The sequence below is a fragment of the Pinus tabuliformis genome, chromosome 2_1 (genome assembly GCF_031772625.1).
Source record: "Pinus tabuliformis cultivar Carrire ecotype Pingquan chromosome 2_1, CPIR1, whole genome shotgun sequence".
Classification (NCBI taxonomy): Eukaryota; Viridiplantae; Streptophyta; class Pinopsida; order Pinales; family Pinaceae; genus Pinus; species Pinus tabuliformis.
This window is the reverse complement of record NC_142299.1, coordinates 607,767,035-607,790,837: the sequence shown is the minus strand read 5'-3', so window position 1 is coordinate 607,790,837 and position 23,803 is coordinate 607,767,035. Positions and strand designations below refer to the sequence as shown.

The 23,803-nt window shown below is 40.4% G+C and overlaps 1 protein-coding gene across 3 annotated transcripts in view; it reads right to left on the bottom strand.

Moving 5' to 3' along the window:
• LOC149201967 (metal tolerance protein 2-like) overlaps positions 1–23,803 on the bottom strand; it is a 479,526-nt gene that overhangs the window by 32,650 nt on the left and 423,073 nt on the right. For all 3 annotated transcript variants that reach the window (XM_089403043.1, XM_089403042.1, XM_089403044.1), the window contains one exon: positions 13,958–14,109. In XM_089403043.1, the coding sequence (XP_089259169.1) occupies positions 13,958–14,109 (152 nt within the window). The remainder of the gene's footprint in view (positions 1–13,957; positions 14,110–23,803) is intronic.

Here is a 23,803-nt window from a genome sequence, read left to right as displayed (position 1 = left end):
TTGCGTTAGCCCTGGACCCTCTACGTCTCACACGTTGACCCTCTTTGGCTCTGTGCAGCTCCTGGCTGCCAATGCGTGGCCTCTAGCTGGCTTTGCATCCCTCTCTCGGCTTTGCGCTGATCCTCTTGGTGCTAACTCTGCCTCTCTGCGATGTATTCACTGCCCCTCAACTGCAACTGTGATCACTCACTCAATTTCCTTAGCAAAACCCACCTCAAAAAATCGAGTTCTTGATCTCTCTCAATGTATTCTCCAACTGACCCTCAAGCCTCCTCTTATACTTTTCTCATTGGTCCATCAACGACCGAGATTAAATCTCTAATCAACGATTAAGATTAGATTTGGCTTGATACATGACTTTTGAACCTTCTAACCAAGTTTTATATTAATACCCATTAATATTTTATTTTTCCTAAGTTTAAACTTAGGAAATCCATTAAAAGAATTAATTATTTTAATATCTCCCAAACCGGTTAGAATCCGCCCAAACCATTTCTGGGTCTTGGAGATCTTATGTGCTTTAGCCTCTCCACCAATTTTCGTGGCTAGAGCACATTCGACGCTACCCCAAATCAACACTCTCTCTCAGCGAGGACTGTTCTCTAGTAATACTTCTCACTGAGTATCACCCTGATCATCTAGCATCGGTCCCTGGCTGATGCTAGGCCTCCCTGCCCAACATCCTTTGCACTGCTGCATCATGTACTGCTACCCATGGCCTTGCCATTGCCACTGCTGCATACGTACGATAGCTCCCTCTGCATCCGTGCTGCTGCCCATGGCTCTGCCACTGCCACTACTGCATCTGCACTGCATCCCCTTCTCCTCACGCTGCATCATGCTACCCATAACACTAACACTGCTAACTGCTGCATTGCAACTCAGTTACCGAGAAGTAAGTAACTGATCCACCCAACTCTGACATCCCTGTCAGGCTAAAGATTCTCTCGATGCTGAAGCTCCCTTTGCTGCTAACAAGTGCCCCCTCTACTGACCTCTGCGCTGTTGCAACAACTCCATGCATCTCGCACTGTTGCCTCATGCTGTCCTGGGACTCCTGCACTATAGCACCCTCTCTCACTCCATCCGCATCCGTCTTTACTGACATCTGCCAGTCCTGATACTTCTCTTTGGGGCTCCCATAGCAAGGTATAATCCAAGAGGTTGGGTTCCTCAAGGATCTTGCCCCTCATCGTCTATAGTTTGTCTGACTATAGCTCGATGTCTCCCCACTTCCCCTCAAGTGGCGCATGAGCACTCATGGCACAGTCATCATCTGTCTCCACTTCTTTCTCCACGCTCGCTGGCGCTGCCTTGGTCTCAAAAGCCTCTCCCTTACTCTTCTTCCTCGGACACTGGTTCGCATAGTGACTTAGTTCCCCATAATGGAAACATTTGACCTTGGAGAGGTCCTTCTTTCTCTTCTCCTGCTTTCCTGCAGATGCGAGAGCCGCATCTTCTTCTTCCTCCTTCTTGATTTGGACCCCTTTTCCGCTACTCCCTGCCTTGGTCACCCTTCTGATCTCTTCTTGACGAAGGCTTGTCCTGCCCAATATGCTTTGGACAAATACCTCCCAATCCTCTGAGACTGCGTTCAATGTGGTCCTCACCATCAATTCTGATTTGAAGTGGCTCCTATGGAAGTTAGTTGATCACGAATCTCCTTCAATCCACTGAGGAAGACATCATGAATCTCCTTCAATCCACTGAGGAAGACATCTATCTGCTCTCCCTTCTGCATTTGGTATGACTGCAACTGATTTTCAAGTAAAATCTTCCTTTGCACAGAAGTAGGTTGATACAATTTCTTCAGGGCCTCCCACATTTCATTTGCCGTGTCCTTCTCGGTAATATGCGGCACCACATGATCCTTAACCCCATCAAGGATGATGCACTTTTCCTTGGCAATTGCCTCCTCGTACTTCTCATTTTTAGCTGTGTCAACTGGGATCGCTATCATTTTCAAGGCGAAGTGCTTGATGCGATATCAGTCTAGAATGGACAAGATCCTAGCCTTCCAGGCTATGAAGTTGGAAGCTTTGTCTAATCTATCTTGATCTCTCAACCCATTCACTGCCATATTGCTGCTCTTCTTCCGACTCCTCTAAGTCTCTTAACTTCCCTCCTGGAAGTCCTCGGTTCGACTCCCTCTGAGTCTCAATTTCCTTTCTGGAAATCCCTCCTCTTTGGTCTTGCCCTGTTAGGCATTGTTCTGACCACAGTGTCCAACCAGGTCCGCAAATTATCCGCAACCCCCTATACCTCAGCAACTAGAAGAATTGAGCCTCTAGGCTCTGCGCAATCCCAACACCGGCGAAATTTGCACCTCTTGGCCATAACGTCGATCCTTCCTAACTAAGAAAGATGACCGAGCACTGCGTAGGTGAGGTCTTCTCCTCTCTGCTTCTGCGTTGATCCTTGCTCAAATTGATGACGCAAGCCCTCTGCGTCACCCCTTCCTTGCTGCTTTCTACTAGGAACAACTTCTGTCACTCGGGACAACTGTTTCTGCTGCTACTGCTCTACTCGGCTGGTGCCTTTAGTTATCCCGTGATCTGCAACCACGCTTTGATACTATGTTGGAATTTCTAAGTTTACCCTGTTAGAAATTCTTCCTGTACTGTCTGATTTATTTCTTCCTACTTGTTCAATTACTTAACAAGTTAATTACCATGTAAGTATTGAAAATAAATACAAGTACAATATCAACACATACAAATCATCAACTGAAAGTAAACAAGCACACAAGTGACATTGTTGTTTTTGGACTAATGTCCCCTGAAAAACCCAATGCGGGAAACCGGTGCAGCTATTTAGAGGGTTTTATTATTATGCAGTTTTCAGAATACAACCTGTGTGCCAAAAATGGATCACCCAATAGAGAATGCCCTCGACAATAGTGCCTCTCAGTCGGAGACAAATATTCCAGCTAAAATACCGGATGAACGATCCCACAACAACAATGCAACTTCTGTTGTTTTGCGTCACTCTGATAGGGATTGCGTCACCCTATCTAACTCTCCAGCTCTCAGTCTGACCCATGAAATGCTCCCAACACTACCTCTAGGCATTGATTCAGTGTTTCTGGGCTTTGCGTCAGCTTCTGGAGCCTCTGCGTCAGCTCCTAGACCCTCTGTGTCTCACACGCTAGCCCTCTCTGGATCTGTGCAGCTCATGGTTGCCTCTAGCTGGTTCTGCGTCCCTCTCTTGGCTCTGCGCTGATTCTCCTGGTACTAACTCTGCCTCTCTGCTATGTATTCACTGCCCCTCAGCTGCAACTCTAATCACTCACTCAATTTCCTCAGCAAACCTTGGCCATAACGTCGATCCTTCCTAACTAAGAAAGATGACCGGGCACTGCGTAGGTGAGGTCTTCTCCTCTTTGCTTCTGCATTGATCCTCGCTCGAATTGATGACGCAAGCCCTCTGCGTCACCCCTTCCTTGCTGCTTTCTACTAGGAACAACTTCTGTCACTCGGGACAACTGTTTCTGCTGCTACTGCTCTACTCGGCTGATGCCTTTAGTTATCCCGTGATCTGCAACCACGCTTTGATACTATGTTGGAATTTCTAAGTTTACCCTGTTAGAAATTCTTCCTGTACTGTCTGATTTATTTCTTCCTACTTGTTCAATTACGTAACAAGTTAATTACCATGTAAGTATTGAAAATAAATACAAGTACAATATCAACACATACAAATCATTAACTGAAAGTAAATAAGCACACAAGTGACATTGTTGTTTTTGGACTAATGTCCCCTGAAAAACCCAATGCGGGAAAACCGATGCAGCTATTTAGAGGGTTTTATTATTATGCAGTTTTCAGAATACAACCTGGGTGCCAAAAATGGCTCACCCATTAGAGAATGCCCTCGATAGTAGTGCCTCTCAGTCGGAGACAGATATTCCAGCTAAAACACCGGATGAACAATCCCACAGCGACAATGCAACTTCTGTTGTTTTGCGTCACTCTGATAGGGATTGCGTCACCCTATCTGACTCTCCAGCTCTTAGTCTGACCCACTAAATGCTCCCAACGCTACCTCTAGGCATTGATTCAGTGTTTCTGGGCTTTGCGTCAGCTTCCGGAGCCTCTGCGTCAGCTCCTAGACCCTCTGTGTCTCACACGCTAGCCCTCTCTGGCTTTGTGCAGCTCTTGGTTGCCTCTAGCTGGTTCTGCGTCCCTCTCTTGGCTCTGCGCTGATTCTCCTGGTACTAACTCTGCCTCTCTGCTATGTATTCACTGCCCCTCAGCTGCAACTCTAATCACTCACTCAATTTTCTCAGCAAACCTTGCCCCAGAAAATCGAGTTCTTGATCTATCTCGGTGTATTCTCCAACTGACCCTCAAGCCTCCTCTTATACTTTTCTCATTGGTCCATCAATGGTCGAGATTAAATCTCTAATCAACGGCTAAGATTAAATTTGGCTTGATCCATGACTTTTGGACCCTTCTAATCAAGTTTTATATTAATACGCATTAATATTGTATTTTTCCTAAGTTTAGACTTAGGAAATCCATTAAAAATATTAATAATTTTAATATCTCCCAAACCGGTTAGAATCTGCCCAAATCATTTCTGGGTCTTGGAGATCTCATGTGCTTTAGCCTCTCCACCAATTTTCATGGCTACAACACATCCATTGCTACCTCAAATCAACACTGGGCAGGGCGGATCTTCCAGATTGGGAAGAATTGTGGGCAGCTCTTTGCCAGGAGGAGATCAAAAGACTGAGCAAGACGGGAAGTAGCAGCAAAGGAGTTTGGATCAAGAAGGAAGAGGAAGAGGATGCAACTCTGGCATCTGTGGGAATGCAAGAGAAAAGGAAGAAAAAGGACCTCTCCAAGGTCAAATGCTTCAACTGTGGGGAACTAGGTCATTATGCGAACCAGTGTCCGAAGAAGAAGAGTAAGGGAGAGGCGTCTGACTCTAAAGCAGCGCCAAGTTGCCAACGAAGTCAGAGAAGGAGGTCGAGGACGATGAATATTGTGCCATGAGTGCTCATGTACCTCTAGAGAAGAGGTGGGGAGACATCTAGTTGTAGTCAGGAGGACTACAGGCGCTGACGGGTAGGATCCTTGAAGTACCCAACCTCTCTTGGCTTATACCTTGCTACGGGAGCCTCGAAGAGAGAGTAGCAGGACTGGAGGATGTCGGTAGAGACGGATGCAGATGAAACGACAGAGAGTGCTACAATGCATGACTCCCCGGGCAGCGCGAGGCTAGCAGGCTGTAGTAGCGCGAGAGGCACAAAGAGCGTTGCAACGGTGCAAGATGGCACAAAGAGGTTTGCAACAGTGCGAGATGCAGGGAGTTGTTGTAGCAATGCAGAGGTCAGTAGAGGGAGCACTTGATAGCGGCAGAGGCAGCTTCAGCATCGGGAGTGTTTCTAGCCTGACAGGGATGTCAAAATTTGGGTAGATCAGTTACTTCTCAGTAACTGAGTTGCAGTGTAGCAGCGGTTAGCAGTGGCACGATGCAGCATGATGAGAGGGGTTGCAGTGCAGATGCAATGTTGGGAGAAAGGACCAGCAACAACACAGAAGCAGAAAGAGATGCTATACGGATGTAGCGGTGCAGTGGCAGGGCCATGGGCAGTAGTACAGGATGTAGCAGTGCAGAGGATGTTGGGTGGGGAGGCCTAGCATCAGCACAAGTACCGGTGCAGTATAATCAGAGGGATGCTCAATGAGGAGTATTACTAGAGCACAGTCCTCACTAAGAGTGAGTGTTGATTTGGGGTAGCATTGGATGTGCTCTAGCCACGAAAATTGGTGGAGAGGCTAAAGCACATGAGATCTCCAAGACCTAGAAATGGTTTGGGCAAATTCTAACCGGTTTGGGAGATATTAAAATAATTAATATTTTTAATGGAGTTTCGAAGTCTAAACTTAGGAAAAATAAAATATTAATGGGTATTAATATAAAACTGGGTTCTTAGTCGTTGATTAGAGATGTAATCTCGGCCGTTGAAGGACTGAAAAGAAAAGTATAAGAGGAGGCTTGAGGGTTAGTTGGAAGATACACCAGAGTGATCAGTGATTTGATTTACTAGAGCGGGGCTTGCTAAGTAAAGTCGAATCAGCGATCAGCAGTGAGGGGCACTGAGTACTAGACAGAGAAGCAGAGATAGTGCCGAAAGACCAACGCAGAGGCAGAGAGGCAGAAGAAGAAGCCAGAGCAAGCCACACAAAGCCCAGTAGAGGCAGGGCAGAGGCCAGAGGGCCTGCGTCATCCACGTAGAGGGAAGCAGGAGTGACGTAGAGGGTCCTAGAGGCTGCATAGTGCCTCAAAGGGTTGACGTAGAGAAGCAGAAGGTTGACGTAGTGCTTCAAGGTTGCTGGAGAGGGTTTTGTGGGACAGGTTTTCTGAATACCTGTTTCCAAATAGAGAGGTATTACTGCTGGTTATTTTTCTCTATTGGGTGAGCCAGTATGGCACCCAGTTGTACTCAAGGAAATATTGCATAATAATAAACCATTCGAATTGTTGCACCGATTTTCCTGCATTGGGTTTTTTCGGGGACGAGTTGTCCAAAAATAATGGTGTCACTTGTGTGTTTGTTTCTTTCAGCTATTGATTTGTAGCTGTTGACACTGTATTGTGTTTATTTCGTTATTTATATATTTTAAATAACTTGTTCAGAATTAACAAGTAGAAGAAATAAGCCAAAAGAATATAGATTAAATTTCTAACGAATAGACTTAGAAATTTCAACTTATCCTAATGCCAATTTCAAAACCATTGCTAAAACCCCCCTAATCTATGGAAAATGAAAACAAATTAACCTCTAATTCATTTCTAAACCCACTTAATTAATTTTTACATTTTCTTGAAAAAAAGGAGAAATCCCTTTATCACACATTTAAAGCCCTTTTTGCACAAAACTTCCCTTTTGCAAGAGATTCATGATTAAGCCACCAAAATGCTCCCTTCAAGTGGAATGCTTATCATCAAGTGATCTCCTTTGACCAAAACAACGCTAAAGTCTAGGGCACTCCATTAGGTTTTTGCTCCAAGCTAGAGTGTTCTTCCATTAGGTTTTCTCTTTGCTACCTGTCATGCCCTAGGCCTCCCCCAAACTAGGGTGTTTGGCCTCCTTCATTCTCCTAGCTTCCCATGTGTAGGGAGCTCCCATTCTAGTATGTATTTCACCTTTCACGGGCCATAGATCATGTTTTGGACATATCCTGAAGTAGCACATTCATGTTCCATAGATCATGTTCTAGACATCTCTTAAAGTAGGTCATTAACGCTGTAGAGCTTCCTTTCTCAATGGTGCCAACATAGAATCTCTTGGTGCAATGCGTTTGCATCAAGCTACAAGGTATTTAACTTCCAATGGTCATCTTTAGTGCTTAGTGAGAGAGGAAAATCCCATTAAAATGCAAAATGAACCATGAACTATTAGGGTAACACGGGTAAACATTGATTTAATATTATTGCATGGAAATCTTAAGTTTACTTGCTGATCTCAAGTGTTTAGGGGCAGAAACTTGAAAAATTTCTGGGATTTCAGCTAGTATCTTTGCAGATTTGAATCCTTTTGCAGAGTATACTTTAAAGATGTTTGACTTCATATTAGTTGGGCTTCTTCTAAGTCTAACAAGTAAAAGCCCAAAGTAGAGGCACTATAAACGGTAACATTGGCACTTTCCCCAGATATCCACTCAATCTCTCCCCATTTCAATTGTTAACAAGGGTAACCTCTTTTCCATGACTACTAAGAAGCAACTCCAATGGGTAGTCTATTGCAAGGTTGCTTGGGAGTGGGAGCAGGGAGCGACATTTTCAAAAGCTACCATTCGAGAGCAAGTTTTTATATATTTTGATGCATATATGTCAACAAAAGCATGTAGAATGATGAATTAGATATTAAAAACATAAAAACATGGATTGAACCATATAATATCAATCATCTAGAAGTTATAATCTTCATCAAACACGTCCACAAGTTAGTAACATACAACATATTGAGTCTCATGAATCATCAATGTTAAAGTTTCAAGCTTTCAAAATTCGATATATAACATTTGTCATCATTGGCCACTAAAGTTGTAACTTGTACTTGTAACCATTACCATTACCAAGTAACCAAACGATAACAAAGAATATCTAACATGAAATGAAATGTTTCAACTTTCAACTTTCACGAAGCATCATATTCATAATTCATTACCAATGAGTTATAATTGCCAACTTCAAACTTCAAACTTAAATTGTCATATATTGTTTACAAAAAATATCATAATAAATATGAAAGAGTCAACAATTATAAAAACTACTAGAAACTAGAAAAGACAAGTAAATCTATTATCTATTGCTAATGCTTGGGCCTCTTGTCGCCACGAGAAATGTCTAATTTCTGAGAAAGCATGTAGAATGATGAATTAGTTATAAAAAGCATAAAAACATGGATTAAACCATATAACATCAATCATCTAGTAGTTACAATCTTCATCAACCACAGGTCCACAAGTTACAAGTTTTGATTTATATAGCATGTAAGGGTGCACATAACCAAAATAGCATCGAGTGCAATCCATCTCTGAACCAAAAATACATCAACAAACAGGCTCTAGATGGCCTCTATCATCCAAAAAAATCATGCTACAAAAAATACCTACATATCATCAAAATTATTGTCTATCTTGGGATCTTTGTCATTAATATCACCCTCTAAGCATTAACATAAGATAGAAAATACATAGCATGTATAGCCAAGATTTTGTTTTAGTGATGGGTACATTTTTAGTAGGGTCATGATAGAGAAGTTCGACAACCAATGTCACTAACATCAAGGCACATAGGGAGATTGGTTCTCTTGATTAAATACGAGTTCCATACCCTAGTACATGACAAAATCCAAAAAAAACATTGCAATCCCTCCAATCTTGAAATCTTGAAAAACTGATAAGTTTGCTGGGTTTTGAGTGAGATCTAAAATTCTACTTTATCCATATGAAATCCAATGAGGTTGGAACCACTCTCAAACATCTAGAGTCATTTCATGATAATGTTAAAAATTTAAGTAAAAGGATGAAAATCAAAGATAAAGGAGAATGCCATCATGAATTACATATCAATACTAAGGCCATAGGCATGATCATTAGGCTGCCCCACTAAAAAATTCTTGTTTCTTTGAAAAAATTGTGTTTGCAAAAAAAATTGCGAAAAAAGCTAGGGAGCAATTTTTCGTTTAGGAAGCGTGCTCCCAAAATTCGCACCCGATGCACTCCTGAAGGGAGCGCACTTCGGGAGTGGATTTGAAGGGGGGGGGAGCGTGTTGATAAATTTAGGGTAGAGAGATGAGGTGATTTCTCTAGCAATAATATCTGCTTGTGAGGACTTTTTACTTTTCTTACTTATTAGGTTCTTCTTTACTGAATTATTATTATGTGTTCTTCTTCATGAAACAACTACCAAAAGAATAAAGAGACAAATAACACCATATGTTGGCTATCAGCTAGGGCCAAAACCTCTCCAAGCTTGAGAGGAAAACCCAACAAATTCTTCTTCTTATAGAATCTTCAATTGATGAATTCCAAGACCTAGACCCTTGACCAAGAACTCCTTTAAAACCATGTCAATGCTTCTTCTTTGAATAGATTCTCTTTCCAGCAACTTCGACCTATCCTTCAACTGCAACTTTGACTTGCCCAGAAACTGCAACTTCAATTGCATCTTCGCTTCTTTGCTTTGGTAGATTCTCTCTCCTAGAGAACTTGGCTTCAAGAATAACTCTTCTTGGTGACCTAACTTCACTTCTGCAACTCGGCTTCACTGCAACAATATGTGCCCTAATTCCTTCCCACGTGTGGAGATAAGTAGTCCAAAACAAAGCCAAAAACCTCGACTTTTCTCCTTCCTTAGTCTCTTCTTCACACTTCTTTTCGTCCTTATGATCGAACTTGTGTGAGTGAGAGTGTGTCCTTCCAAATGAGGCTGAGTGCCCTATATATACGCTGCCTTGAGCCTCCTATTAGGCTGACTTGTTGCTCCATGAGGCCGATTTGATGCTTGCATGTTTGACATGGTCTTGGAGGGCCTTTTGACTCTAATTTGACTCAAATAATTTTTTTACAATATGTAACATGCCCAAGAAGAGTAATTCATACGTGACAATGAATTTTTTGACTTTATAGACTCAATGACAAATCCTAGAAGCTCACAATGGGAGCTTGACCTAAAATAAATTTTCTTTGAACATGAAACCCATGCCTCAAGAAAAATAATAGTAAATTTATTTTTCTCTTTTCATTAATTACATAAAAATCATAATTACACGTCATTATGAAGGCCAGACCTAGTTACATATTTCAACACTCGACACCCTGTTAGAAAATCAAAAAGGCAGAAAATTTTTCTTAGTTGATAATTACTTGATATCTTTAAATTCTTATTATCTTTTTTATGTTCCTTTTATCTTAGTTCATCAAGTAATTACCAAAATCAAAATGCAAAGATCAGGGACACCAGATATAGGCACTCAGCCAGAACTAAAACCCTATGTAGGGGAAAACCCAGTCAAGAACTCTTCCTTCAGTAATTCAAAATGAGATGGACCAAGAACCTAGATCAACAAACCTTCCTCCTCCACCAAGTCAACCTTTCAATAAGATACAAAAACCTTCAATAGTATTTTCTTGTTCAACACCTTCATCTCAGCACCAACCCAAAAATTTCGACCCTACCAACTGCAACTGATGCAAAATTTCGGCCTCCCAACTACCACATATTTTCGGCCCTTTGCAATGCTCCAAAACTTCGCATGTGTGAACTAGGAGAGAAATTTTCAGTTTTCTTTGCAAGATAATTATCTCCTTCTTTGCTAGACTCTTCCTTCTTGTCCCTTGAAATTTGCACTTTTTCTTAGCCCAAAAACTGCAGATCAAACTTGTTGAGTGTGTGTGTCAAATGAGATTGAGTTGCTATCATTCTGCTACCCAGTTTGTTAATTCCTAGTAGGATTGGATGTGCTCTAAGACTCAAAATTTGTAGAGAGGCTATGACACATGTATTCCACAATACCCAGAAATTGCTTTTTCTAAATTCCACCTGGAAACAGTTTTATTAAATATATTATAATTTTTTACTGGGTGCCTAAGTCTAAACTTAGGAAATTAAAATAATTAAAGGGTATTAATCAATGTTCCACGGGGACACGTCCCCCAGGGTCGAGTGCACACACCCCTCACAACCCACACACTCGAGATGAGAGTCTATAGGGGGTGCGTTTCCCCATGCACCCTTTTTGGGGAGTCTTGGGGAGACGTAAGGGGGTGCGTTTCCCCATGGCGGGGGACGAGACTCCCCAAAAGGGGTGCGTCTGGGCGTCCCCACTCGAAACTTCAATATCTAATATATTGTATAGTAATATACTAGTATGTTTTGCTTTCAATTTAGATTCTAGAATGATGAATTTAATTTTAAAATCAATGTAGATTGTAGAATGATGAATGATTAATGATGAATGTTGAATGATATGGATCAATGTATTTGAATATTTCATTATTGAATCTCATGGTATGGATGAACAATGAGTATGTCATATGAATGATAAGGATGGATCAATGTATGTCATTATTTAATTCAATTATGAATTTAAATTTTATGTGGATCAAATTTCAATTTTCAATGTATTGGTATCCATATTACTATTAGTCTATTTAATATTCATGCTTTCATTATTGAACAAGGAATATGAACTTGAAATATATATATATCCCGATGTCCCCCTGCACCCCCGAAATTTCCCTAAAATTTGAGGGTACTCCCACATGTCCCCCCTATGCGTCTCCCTACACCCGCGTCTCCTCGCATCGGAGTCTTGATGGAACATTGGTATTAATTCAACTAGGGGTGGAACTTCTAGAAGATGGAGATAGAGTCCAAATGATCTGAGCCATTGATTAGAATCTAATCTAGGTCATTGATTACTCAACTGGAGGATTATAAAAAAGACTTTGATGGGCATTTGGAAGAGAGAGATCAAGAGATCGAATTTCTCAGAGACAAAAATGTAGCAGTTGCTAGAGAAGACATCTAAGTGATTTCTTGCAGTGAGGGGCAGGGATAGTTTCCGGAGGAAGATTTCTTGATCCGGGAATACATCACAGAAGAGGCAGAGAGAGATCCAAAAGTGGTAGCGCAGAGGCCACGCTAGGTAGTGTAGAGCCATGCAGAGGCAGCGCAGAGCCTCAGAGGGAATTTGAAATTTGCTGGAGAATCAATTTCCAGGGTGTGAGATCGGGAGGGTAGAAATCGAAGTCTTAGAGGCGAATCGATCAGCTAGAAGGAGTGATGCAGTTCCCAAAAGCTGCGACGCAAAGCAGTGTAGTGATTGCGCAGAAACTGCTAGGGGCTAGCCATTTAGTGGCTGGGTCAATCTTGGATCGCCAGTGATAGTGTGAGGTATATCTCACTCATCTCTCTGTCAGTCAGATTCTCGTATTGGATAGCCAACAAGGCATCCAAAAATTGTATTCAGAAACTACTGCTTAATAATACAAACCCTCAACTGCTGCACCAATTTTCCTGCATTGGGTTTTTCTGGAGACATTTGTCCAAAAATAACAGTGTCACTTGTGTTGGGTATTTATTCTTGCTTAGTTCTTGTTTTCGCGTATAATTTAAATAGTGAAGGCTGCAGTGTATTGGTTTCGATATTTACCATAGAATACAGTAAATTATTTGTTCAATTATTTAACAAATAGAAGAAACTTAATCAGTTGCTGCAGTAGTGATTAGGGGTTTCCCGGATTTTCACACAGTTTAGGCTGACTTGGTGGTGGAGGCCTAATTGACCTATTTTACAATAAAATAAATTTCTTCTTTGAAAAATAAATCCCAAGAAAGATTTTTTACATTATGACATGGACACTTGACATAAACCCTAGAAGCCTACAATGGAGGCTTTGAACTAAAAATAATTGACCCAAGCATGAAACCCATGCTTTAGTAAGTGAATTTATTTAATAATAAAATTTCTTTTTCTTTCTTTTGATAAATACATTATATCATGACTCAAGTACAATTATGAAGACCAAACCTAGTTACATTCTTCAACACTTCCCCACAACCCCTATTGACTTTATCTGAATATCAGGGCAGGTCAGCAAGGATGTCTCTTAAGTAATTCTGACTTTATTCTTTCCAATGAATCCTTTCACATCGTTGCCTTGCCCTTTCAGAATAATTTCAAAACATATAAAAGTTATTTGTTACATGCAAACCAATCTAGGGAATTGGGATATGCCTCATTTCAATATTATGGCAGAAAATGCTTACTAAGGTCCTGATATTCATTCAATTCATGTCATGTATGAAAAATTTATAGACAGAATTAAGCAATTAAATATATTTAACAAATATCCATTCAATTTCCTGGAAATATTCACAAATGTATGACATAAACTAAATGTAGTCCTGCCCATATTACATTCAAATGATACTTTCTGCCCTAACATTTTTACTTCTACAAAGGATAAATCATACCCTAAATACAATCTGGACAGAACAGAACTTAACCTAAGCATCATTAGAGCTTATGGTGAGGTAGAAGCATCTATACTAAACTCACATGATCAAATACAGTGTATGGTCAAATTCAAAAAATGCAAATTAGACCTTACCTGAATCTCCACTTGGGTGCTGCATGTTACAAGTTCAAAATATTTCTGTTGTTTATAATACCTTAAATTTTCTACATATTATATAGCCAATATCCTTTATACCAAAATTTCTGTCCTCGATATATTGCAAGATAATTTTCTGTAATTTTGGCAATATCTTAGATCACATGGCATGCCATTAATGTTTGCATCGTCAATGTTGATATGCAAACAAGATAGTAAGAGTAAAGAAAGGACGAACCAGTCATTAAATTCCCTGTGAGGTTTGTTACCAAGGACATGATATCAAACTTAGGATTTGAAAGAAGCATACAAAATACCTCAGAAAATTTGGAAGATAGAACATGGCGAACTGTTCTCTCAGTTTCTAGTTGTTGTGCAGAGGTTACAAGTTTATTATTTCGGGTTTTCTCCCCTTGTAAGCTGTTTCTCGGATCTTGTCTAGCAGGAGAGTCTTGTAAATCTGCCGGATCTGCAGCAAGAGGTTGACCAAAGAAGAAGTGAGTTTAAGAAAACAGTTATGGAAAAAAGACTTGAAAAGCACAAATATGAAAAAGGTTCCATTATACCAAAGAGTCTTCAATGAAGCGTCAATCATACAAAGTAAGGTGTTCAAAACATGCAGCATTTTTATATCAAGACACTATGACCAAATTCATGTTCAGGAAAAAGGAACAAATTCAGATCCAATCAATATCACAACTCAAGAAGATGCCAAACCAGTTGAAGTAAAAACATACTCAGATGTTGGAGTACAAACGATCGAAATTTTGAGTGCACGTATTTATTAAAGCTCAACAATTAATGATGCAACATCAGTGCATAGAGAAAATAAAACTCTAGAAGCAAAGCATTAAAACACTACTAAGACCAGTGTTGCACGAAGCGCCCCCCCTGGTTCGAAGCTCCGAAGCGCGTCCCGTACGGAAGCGCCTAGGAAGCTTCATCGGAAGCGGCGCTTCCGAATTCGGAAGCGGCGTTTCGGCTTTTTAAGCCGCTTCCTGGAATTTCCGAAGCGCCGCTTCCATGCCTTCGAAGCGCGCTTCGTATGGCGCTTCGGGCCTCAGAAGCGCGGCGCTTCGGAGTAGGAAGCGGCCGCTTCGCGCACGCTTCCGTACGCTTCGGCCAAAAAGGGCGCGCGCAAGGGAAAAAAAAACATTCTTTTTTTAATTTTTTTTTTAAGTTATGTTAACTCAACATTAAGGGGGTGGGTTAGGGTGAGGTTAGAGTGAGGTTAAGGTGAGGAATGAAAAGAATAAAGCCCCCATTCATTCCTCATTTTCTCACTTTGAGTTTATGAGAGTTGGAGAAGAGAAGAGAGGAGAGGAGAAGAGAAGAGAGGAAAGGAGAGGAGAAGAGAGGAGAGCTTGGAGGAGTGAAGAAGGAGGAGCTAGGAGAAGGAGGAGGAGCTTGGAGCAAGAGCTTGGAGGACTTCATCTACAAGAGCTAAAGAGGTAAGTTCAAACCCCAAACTCCCTTGTTTTTTTGACAATTTTTTTGTATTTTTCTCCTCCCTCTCCTACTCTTTCCCATTGTTTCTACTTGCTCCTTTATTTACAGGTTGTCCACCACCTATATCCATATTCCAAGATGGTGTTATTTTGGCTTCTATGTATCATTCCACTCTTGGTTTTAATGATGGCAAAGGTGAGGAATAGAAGGGAAGAAACAGAAGAGGACAGTGGTGATGGTCCTAATAGGAGTGACCCAATGTATGATGAGGAGGAAGGGTTTGAAGAGGAAGGGGATGAACCTGAAGGGGACACTGAAACACAAGATGGGAAAGCTACATCAACACCCTTGTGGAACTATGTGACCAAACTTGATGGGGGAAAGGGTGGTGGATCTTACAAATTTGTGTGCCCTCATGGTTGTCATGGAGGAAAACCATATTGTGGCTCATATACCCGTCTGAGGAGGCATCTTTGTGGGGTGCTGGACAGTGATGAAAAAAAGGGTCCTGTGGGGGTACAAATTTGCCCAAACATTTCAACTGAAGAAAGAAGAAAATACATCCAAATAGAGATGGCTGCACAACAAAAAAACAAGAAACAAAAAACTCATTCTGAATCAAGTGCAACCTCTAAATTTGGTAGTTGCTCATCTCCTCATGGTACTTCTGCAAGCTCTGGAGGTAGAAGAACAATAGGGGATTTCCTTAATGTTGCTGGGAGGGATGATGTGGATGGAAAGATAGTCCGTTTTCTTTGTGCTTGCGGTGTTACCATTCAATGTGCTTCGCTCTCCCTATTGGCATGAAATGGTAAAGGCCATCAATGAAGCCCCAAAAGGATACAAGGCCCCCAACTATGAGAAAGCTAGAACAGTGTTATTAGAAAGAGAAAAAGCTAAGGTTCAAAGAGCTTTGACACGTTTTACAAATGAGTGGGTAGATTCTGGGGTATCCATTGTATCAGATGGGTGGACAAATATTAGAAACCAACATTTGATAAATGTTCTTGGTGTTTCTTCTAGTGGTGCAGTATTTATTGCATGTCATGACTCCTCCTCCATCACTGCATCTGCACAAAACATTGCAGATCTCCTATTGAAATCAATCAAAGATGTTGGTCCGAATAATGTGGTTCAAGTGATCACAGATAATGCAGCAAATTGTAAGGCAGCAGGAAAAATTATTGAGCATACTCATCCACACATCTTTTGGTCTGGGTGCCTGGTTCACACATTGAACCTTTTGATGCATGATATTGTGAAACACAAAGAATGTGGGTGGATTGCTGAGGTTTACAGGAGAGGGAAGCAGCTCATTAAATTCATCACAGGGCATACAAGGGTAAACTACTTCTATGGCACTTACTCCAAGTTGCAATTGCTTAAAATTGCAAAGACAAGATTTGCTAGTTATTACCTCACCTTTAGGCGGCTAGTGAAGGTGAGACAAGCTTTAACTAATCTGGTGTGTGCTGAAACATGGGATGAAATTAACACTGACATAGATGGTGCTAATGCAGTCAAGGACACTGTTCTTGACAGTTACTTTTTGGGACAGGTTAAATATGTTTTGCAATTCACCAAACCAATTTATTACATGATCAAGTTTGCAGATTCAGATCGACCAGTAATTGGGGAGGTGTATGAGCAAATGGATAGCATGTTGGGGCAGATTAAAGACATTGTTGAGCCTAGAGATACCACCTTGTACAATTATATTCGTGTAGAGGTGGAAAACCGATGGGAAATGCTAAATGTTCCATTGCATGCATTAGCATATGTTTTGACACCTAAATACTATCATCCATCATGGCTTTCAACACCAGCACCTGGGGGGGGAAGCAGGAGAAAACCACACCAAGATCAAGAGGTTCACAAAAAATATATGGCTGCATTGAGTAAATTAATCCCTGATGAGGAGGAGGCTGCATTGGTACGGAGACAGGTGAGCAACTATACGCTCAACACTGGTCCATTTGGGAGCATGCATGCAATTAAAGATCGAGAGACTTTTTCTGCTCTTGAGTGGTGGAACATGCATGGAGGGGGTACTCCACTTCTACAGAGTTTGGCATTGCGGGTGCTATCACAGGTGGTAAACACTTCTTCTGCAGAGAGGTGTTGGAGCTCTTATTCTTTCATCCACAGTGTTAAAAGGAACAGGTTGAATTTAGACCGGGCAGAGAGCTTGGTTTATGTTCATTACAACTTGCGATTGTTGTCCCATTACTGTGAAGATGCAAAGTCTAATAAAGACTTGTTGATTTGGGACAAGAATCCAGAGGAGCCCAATTTGGAGGATGGAGTGTTGCGATTAGAGCAATTAGAGGATGCTCTTATCCAGGTATGTCCATTGTGGTATGAATTTTCCAATTTTCCCTTATAAAGCATTTCTCTAATTCATGTTTTTAATTTTTTTGTTAACTAGTGTTTTTTTTTTTTGCATGAATTTTTTGAGCAATTCTAGGATGATGATGACCGTGTTGATATGCCACCACCCCCACCCCCATCTGGTCCCTTGGTTCCTAGGTTCCATGGTTCAACACCAACAGCAGGGGGTTCTTCTTCATCAGTTTCAGTGCCACGACTTCCACAGGCACCATCTTCTTCATTGCCACCACGTGGAGGCCCGCCACCACGTTCTATTCGTGGTGGAAGGAGGAGAGATTAGTAGATATATTCACAATCTACTACTTTTTGTCATAGATTACTCATTAGACTTGTAGACTTGTGAATTTGAATTTTGAACCTTTTTGGCTTGGCGGTGACCAAGTGACATATTTTGTAAACATTATTATTTGAATTTTGGACATGACAAATGTTGACAGTTGCTCACTTGCTAGATAAATCATAATATGCTCTATGTTTTATGTTTTATAATATGCTTAAAAATTTGATGTATGTTTGTAATAGCTAGAATATAGATGATTGTTGTACATACTAGTAACTACAATGGAATCATGGATGCCATATCTATCTTGATTTATGCAAAAATATGCATGTTTTCATGTCTTCTACAATTAATTTGGTATTTGGGATGTTTGTTTTGAGTATAAATGCAAAAAAATATAATATATATATATATATATATATATATATATATATAGCAGACGCTTTCGCGGACGCTTCGCTTCCTAGATTTTTGGAAAATGACGCTTCGGCGTCCCCGCTTCCAAAAAACGCTTCCGCTTCGCTCCCGCTTCGTGCAACATTGACTAAGACACCTTATCGACTTCCTAATCACAAAAGTAGGAACATTAACCAGTTAGTGTAACAGTGTCAATCAGAAGGAAAACAATTAGTGTATCTTCTGAAGAATACTGATATCAATATTATCAAGTCTCATTATAATAATTCATCTTGGAAAGGTTATAAACACAACATTCCACAGACAATTGAATTGGGATGTTTAGATCATTTTTCAGTTCAACAGTTTTGATCATCACTCAAATGTTCACATCATATTGTATCATCGAAGATGACAGCGCCAAGAATTGGGAAAGATGCAAAGAGATTACAAGATTAAAAAAGAGATATCAAACCTTTCCAATATGCTTTGAGGACAAAGCATTTCTAAGGGGAAGGCAATGTTCCGAACATAAATATGTATAATAATAATAATAATTAAGAAGTATAATTAATAATTATAAAAAGACATATCTCAAATGACATGACTGTTCATGAAAGGGCATCCCACCTAGTATATAGATGGGACCCACATTTGTAACCATATCATCATATTTTCTACTATCAATTACTAAATACTATTTATATATTGTCCACATGGATTTATTTATATTCCACACATCTTAAATTTTTTGTGTAATAACAGACTTTGTTCGTATCAGGTATGTATTGGTGGCTCCATTGTGGTATTCTTAATGATATTTTCTATCTCAAATTATTCTTTTAACCTTGTTGATTTTTCATGATTTCCTAATTTGATAATTACTTTCCAACAATTCTTTAACCAATTCATCTCATGTCACATTCAACATTAAGCAATTATTCATAGAAAATCTCAACAGTGAAACAATAGTGCAATAGGATCATGAAGAGACAACCAAACACAAGAGACACAAATTTTTACCCTGGGAAAACCCCAACTAGGGAAAAACCAAACTACCTTTTTTCAGAGAAATTGTCCAATTCAACAAGAGATACAATCGGATCTTTCCAGTCAAATAAAGTCAAACTGGCCAACAAGCAAGCCCAGGTCAAACCTAGTCAAACAAAGATATTTTCAGCCTCCTGTAATAGCTGGTCAATTCAGGTCAAATAGGCCAAATTTCGACCTCTTACAACTGCCTCAGGAACTCTAGTCAACTGCGATCAAACTGCCTCATGCTTGCAGTCAAATATCATCTGAATTTTGGTCAAACAGTGCCTCAGATTTGTGATTAAACATCCTCCGAAATTTGGTCAAACTGGTCCATAGAAAAATCAATCAAACTGATGGTCAATGTGAGTCAAAGGCTGGTTAGTCTTGGTCAAACTTCGATCTACTTCTCTCCTCTCTCCTTCGCATGTGTGAACAAAAATCAGAAGATCTTGAGGTGATCTGAATTAGCTCCAAGTGAAGAGGACGAATGGTAATATATAGTGGATGAATGAGCCCAAATAGGTGTCTTTAGGGCTGGCTGACTTGTACTTTTGGAGGCAAAAATTTGATTTTCAAAAATTTAATTTTTCCTCTTTTGGAGCCTACTTCAATTCAAATTTATATTTCCATTCTTTCTAAATTTTGTGAGTTAATTCAATGATGATTACTGACCGTAGCTACAGAAATTCAACACTCACTCTTAGACAGGGAGGTATTCATTTTGACTTCTTTAGATGTTCTCTTGTTGAAATTTTTTTTCTATCCCAAGAAAAGGTTGAATGATCTCAGCTATATTGATGAATCCATCCACCTCATGTTCTATACTAGAACCATGTGGAAAGCATCCCACATCAACGTCATGTGAAGGGATATAGTCACCTACTAGATACATCTCCTTTGCAAAGGATCTAATCACCCACAAGCCAACAACCAATTGGCTAGTTAAGTACCCCTTGGCAAAGGGTGAAACCCTGGGCCCATTTACCATTCTCACATGTCTTCACATGCTATTGAATGGTAAAAATACTTGCCTGATGCTATGAGGCACTCACTCAACCCACTAGCCAAGTAACCCCTAACCTGGGGACCATTCCATGCCTTGATGCTAACTAGGCCAATCTCTTTAGCCACATTATATGATTCCTGGTTAATACCCATGACCTAGTCAATACCCTTGACCTAGGGAGAATCTACGCCCCTTGATGCTACAACATCAACACTCCCTTTAACCAAGGGAAGCATTCTCAATCACTCCTAGCTTGTCGCTGAAGTATACAAACTTCATCTCGAGACAGAGGCTTTGTGAGAAGGTCAGCAATCCTGCTCGTCTATAGAAATGCACAGGAGTCTCACTGCTCCCTTTTATACCATGTGCTTTTACCTGTCATCATGGTCGTCTCCACCATCTGATCAAAAATCTTGTGAAGAACTTCCGAAGCCACACTGCTTCACAAATCCCCAAACTATCTGCAATATACTTGGCCTTTGCAATCCTGAGTGAGACAAATGTCTGCTTCCTGCCCAAGCAAAATCCAACTGAAACATCATCCTCTGTGCTCTTTCTATGTTTAACACTCTCTGCCCAATTTGAATCTGTATATCCCTAGCCACATTATATGGCTCCTGGTTAATACCCATGACCTGGTCAATACCCTTGACCTAGGGAGAATCTACGCCCCTTGATGCTACAACATCAACACTCCCTGTAACCAAGGGAAGCATTCTCAATCACTCCTAGCTTGTTGCTGAAGTATACAAACTTCATCCCAAGACAGAGGCTTTGTGAGAATGTCAGCAATCCTGCTCGTCCGTAGAAATGCATAGGAGTCTCACTGCTCCCTTTTAGACCATGTGATTTTACCTGTCATCATGGTCGTCTCCAGCATCTGATTAAAAATCCCATGAAGAACTTCCGAAGCCACACTGCTTCACAAATCCCCAAACTATCTGCAATATACTTGGCCTTTGCAGTCCTGAGTGTGCGACAAATGTCTGCTTCCTGCCCAAGCAAAATCCAAACTGAAACATCATCCTTTGTGCTCTTTTTGTGTTCAACACTCTCTGCCCAATTTGAATCTGTATATCCCTACAACTGTACTTTATCTTTTTAGACATCTCTCAATCCATATCCAATTGTACCATGTCAGTGTTTCAACACATGTTGTGCTGCATGCCTTGGCTCAACCATAGACTAATCGAATTTCTTCGCTAGATCTATCATCACAATTTCTTTTCAATCAACTTGACAGATCCTGCTGTGGCAATCTTGGCTTCTCCCTCTAGCTTCTTCAGATTGGTAACCATGGGAGTGGCCATGGATTGGTTGTTCATCATCCCAAATCTCTAAAGAATTGTAACAATATACTTCCTTTTGACCAAGGAAGATCGCCCAACTTCTGTTATACTTCTAACGTAAGAAGTAATGTATCCAACCAAGATCTTTCGTCTCGAACTCAGAGGTCAACTCCCTTTGACATTGAAACAAGGCTTGACTGCTCCTTGTTGATTTTTCATGATTTCCTAATATGGTAATTACTTTCTAATGATTCTTTAACCAACTTATCTCATGTCACATTCATCATTAAGAAATTACACATAGAAAATCTCAACAGTAAAACAATAATAACAGTAGGATCATGAAGAGACAGCGAAACATAAGACACAAATTCTTACCCTGGGAAAACCCTAAGGAAAAACCAAATAAATTCGTAGAGAAATTGTCCATTTCAACAAGAGATACAATTTGATTTTTCTAGTCAAATAAAGTCATATTCAACAGCAAACCAACCTAGGTCAAACCTAGTCAAACAAAGATATTTTTGGCCTCCTATAATAGTTGGTCAACTCAAGTCAAATAAGCCGAATTTCAGCCTCCTTCAACTGCCTCAAAAACCCTAGTCAACTGCGGTCAAACACCATCCGAATTTTAGTCAAACTGTGCCTCAGACCTACAATCAAACATTCTCCGAAATCTAGTCACACTGCTCCAAAAAATACTCAATCAAACTGCTGGTTAAGGGAATTTAAAGGCTAGTCAAACTTCGCTCGTCAAACTTGGTGAAACTTTAATATACTTCTATCCTCTCTCCACACGTGTGAACAAAAATCAGATGATCTTGAGGTGATTCGAATTGCTCCAAATTGGCATGGGTGAATGACAATATATAGTTGTTGAAGTGCCTGAATGGGTGTCTTTTCACTGAGTTGACTTGTACCTTTTGGAGGAAAAATTTGAAATTCAAATATTTGACTTTTTCCCTTTTTTATTTGGGGTCGACTTACAATCAAATTTATATTTTCATTTTCTTTTAATTTTGTGGGCTTATACAATAAATGAAGACCAACTGCAACTACCAAAAGTCAACACTCCCTCTTAGCTACGAAGGTATTCACTTTGACTTTTTTAGATATCTCTTTGTTGAAAATTTTTCCATCCCAAGGAAAGGTAAAATGAGTGAACTATGTTGACGCATCCATCCACTTCATGTTCTATGCCAGAACCATGTGGAAAGCATCCTGCATCATCATGCAAAGGGATTGGTCACCCACTACCCTTTGCAAAAATAGATCTAGTCACCCACTGGCCAAATACGTTTTGGCCTTCTTGGGTCACCAATTATCCACGTCATCACTTGGAACCCGATTAGAACCTGTGACCTATGGTGAAACCCTAGAAAATTACCATTTTTGCATGCCAATTGAATAGTTATACACTTGTCTAATACTAAAGGCACTCACTCGACCCACTAGCCAAGTAATTCGTAGCAATCTAGGCAAGCACTCTAGGCCTTGATGCCTTTTGGAACATTTCGACACTCACTCCAACCACTAGCCAAACACCTCTTGGCAATATGGAGCACTTTGGGCCTTGATGATCTCGAGACCATTCTCCCTAACCACATTACATGGCAACCTGGTCAATACCTTTGACCTAGGGAGAATGTCTATCCTTGATGCTACAACATCAACACTCCCTTTAACCAAGGTAAGCATTCTCAAGCACTCCAAGCTTGTCCCTGAAGTATACAAACTTCATTCTGGGATAGAGGCTTTGTGAGAATGTCAGCAAACCTACTTGTCTGTATAGGAGCCTCACAACTCCCTTCAGTACCATGGTCCAAATGTGGTGGTAACATGATCTCGATGTGCTTCGACCTGTCATCATGGTCATCTCCTGCACTTGATCAAACAATCTTTCAAGTAGCTTCTGAAGCCACACTACTTCACAACTCACCAAACTGTTGATTTTTAATGTACCTTGGACAAGTGGTTTCCCATGGATTAGTCTCTACCTAGGGAAAAGTGTCCAAAATAATTCTTCCTAAGTGACTTTATAAAGTGAAAGTGGCTTTATAAGTGGTAAAGTCAATGTTAAATTATAAAGTGAAAAGTGACTTTAGACATAAAGTACAATGTGGGTACTTTATTTAATGGGTCAGTTAAAAAATAGAAAGTGAGAATTAATTGCACATTTATTCTTATCCCTTGATCTAAATGAATTTGAGCCATTAGATCTAAGGGTTTCCAAAAAGTCATTTAGGGAAACAAAAGGGGGAAAAAGAGAGACTGCATTCATTCTTCATGAGCAAATTGGAGAAAGGACACTAAGAGC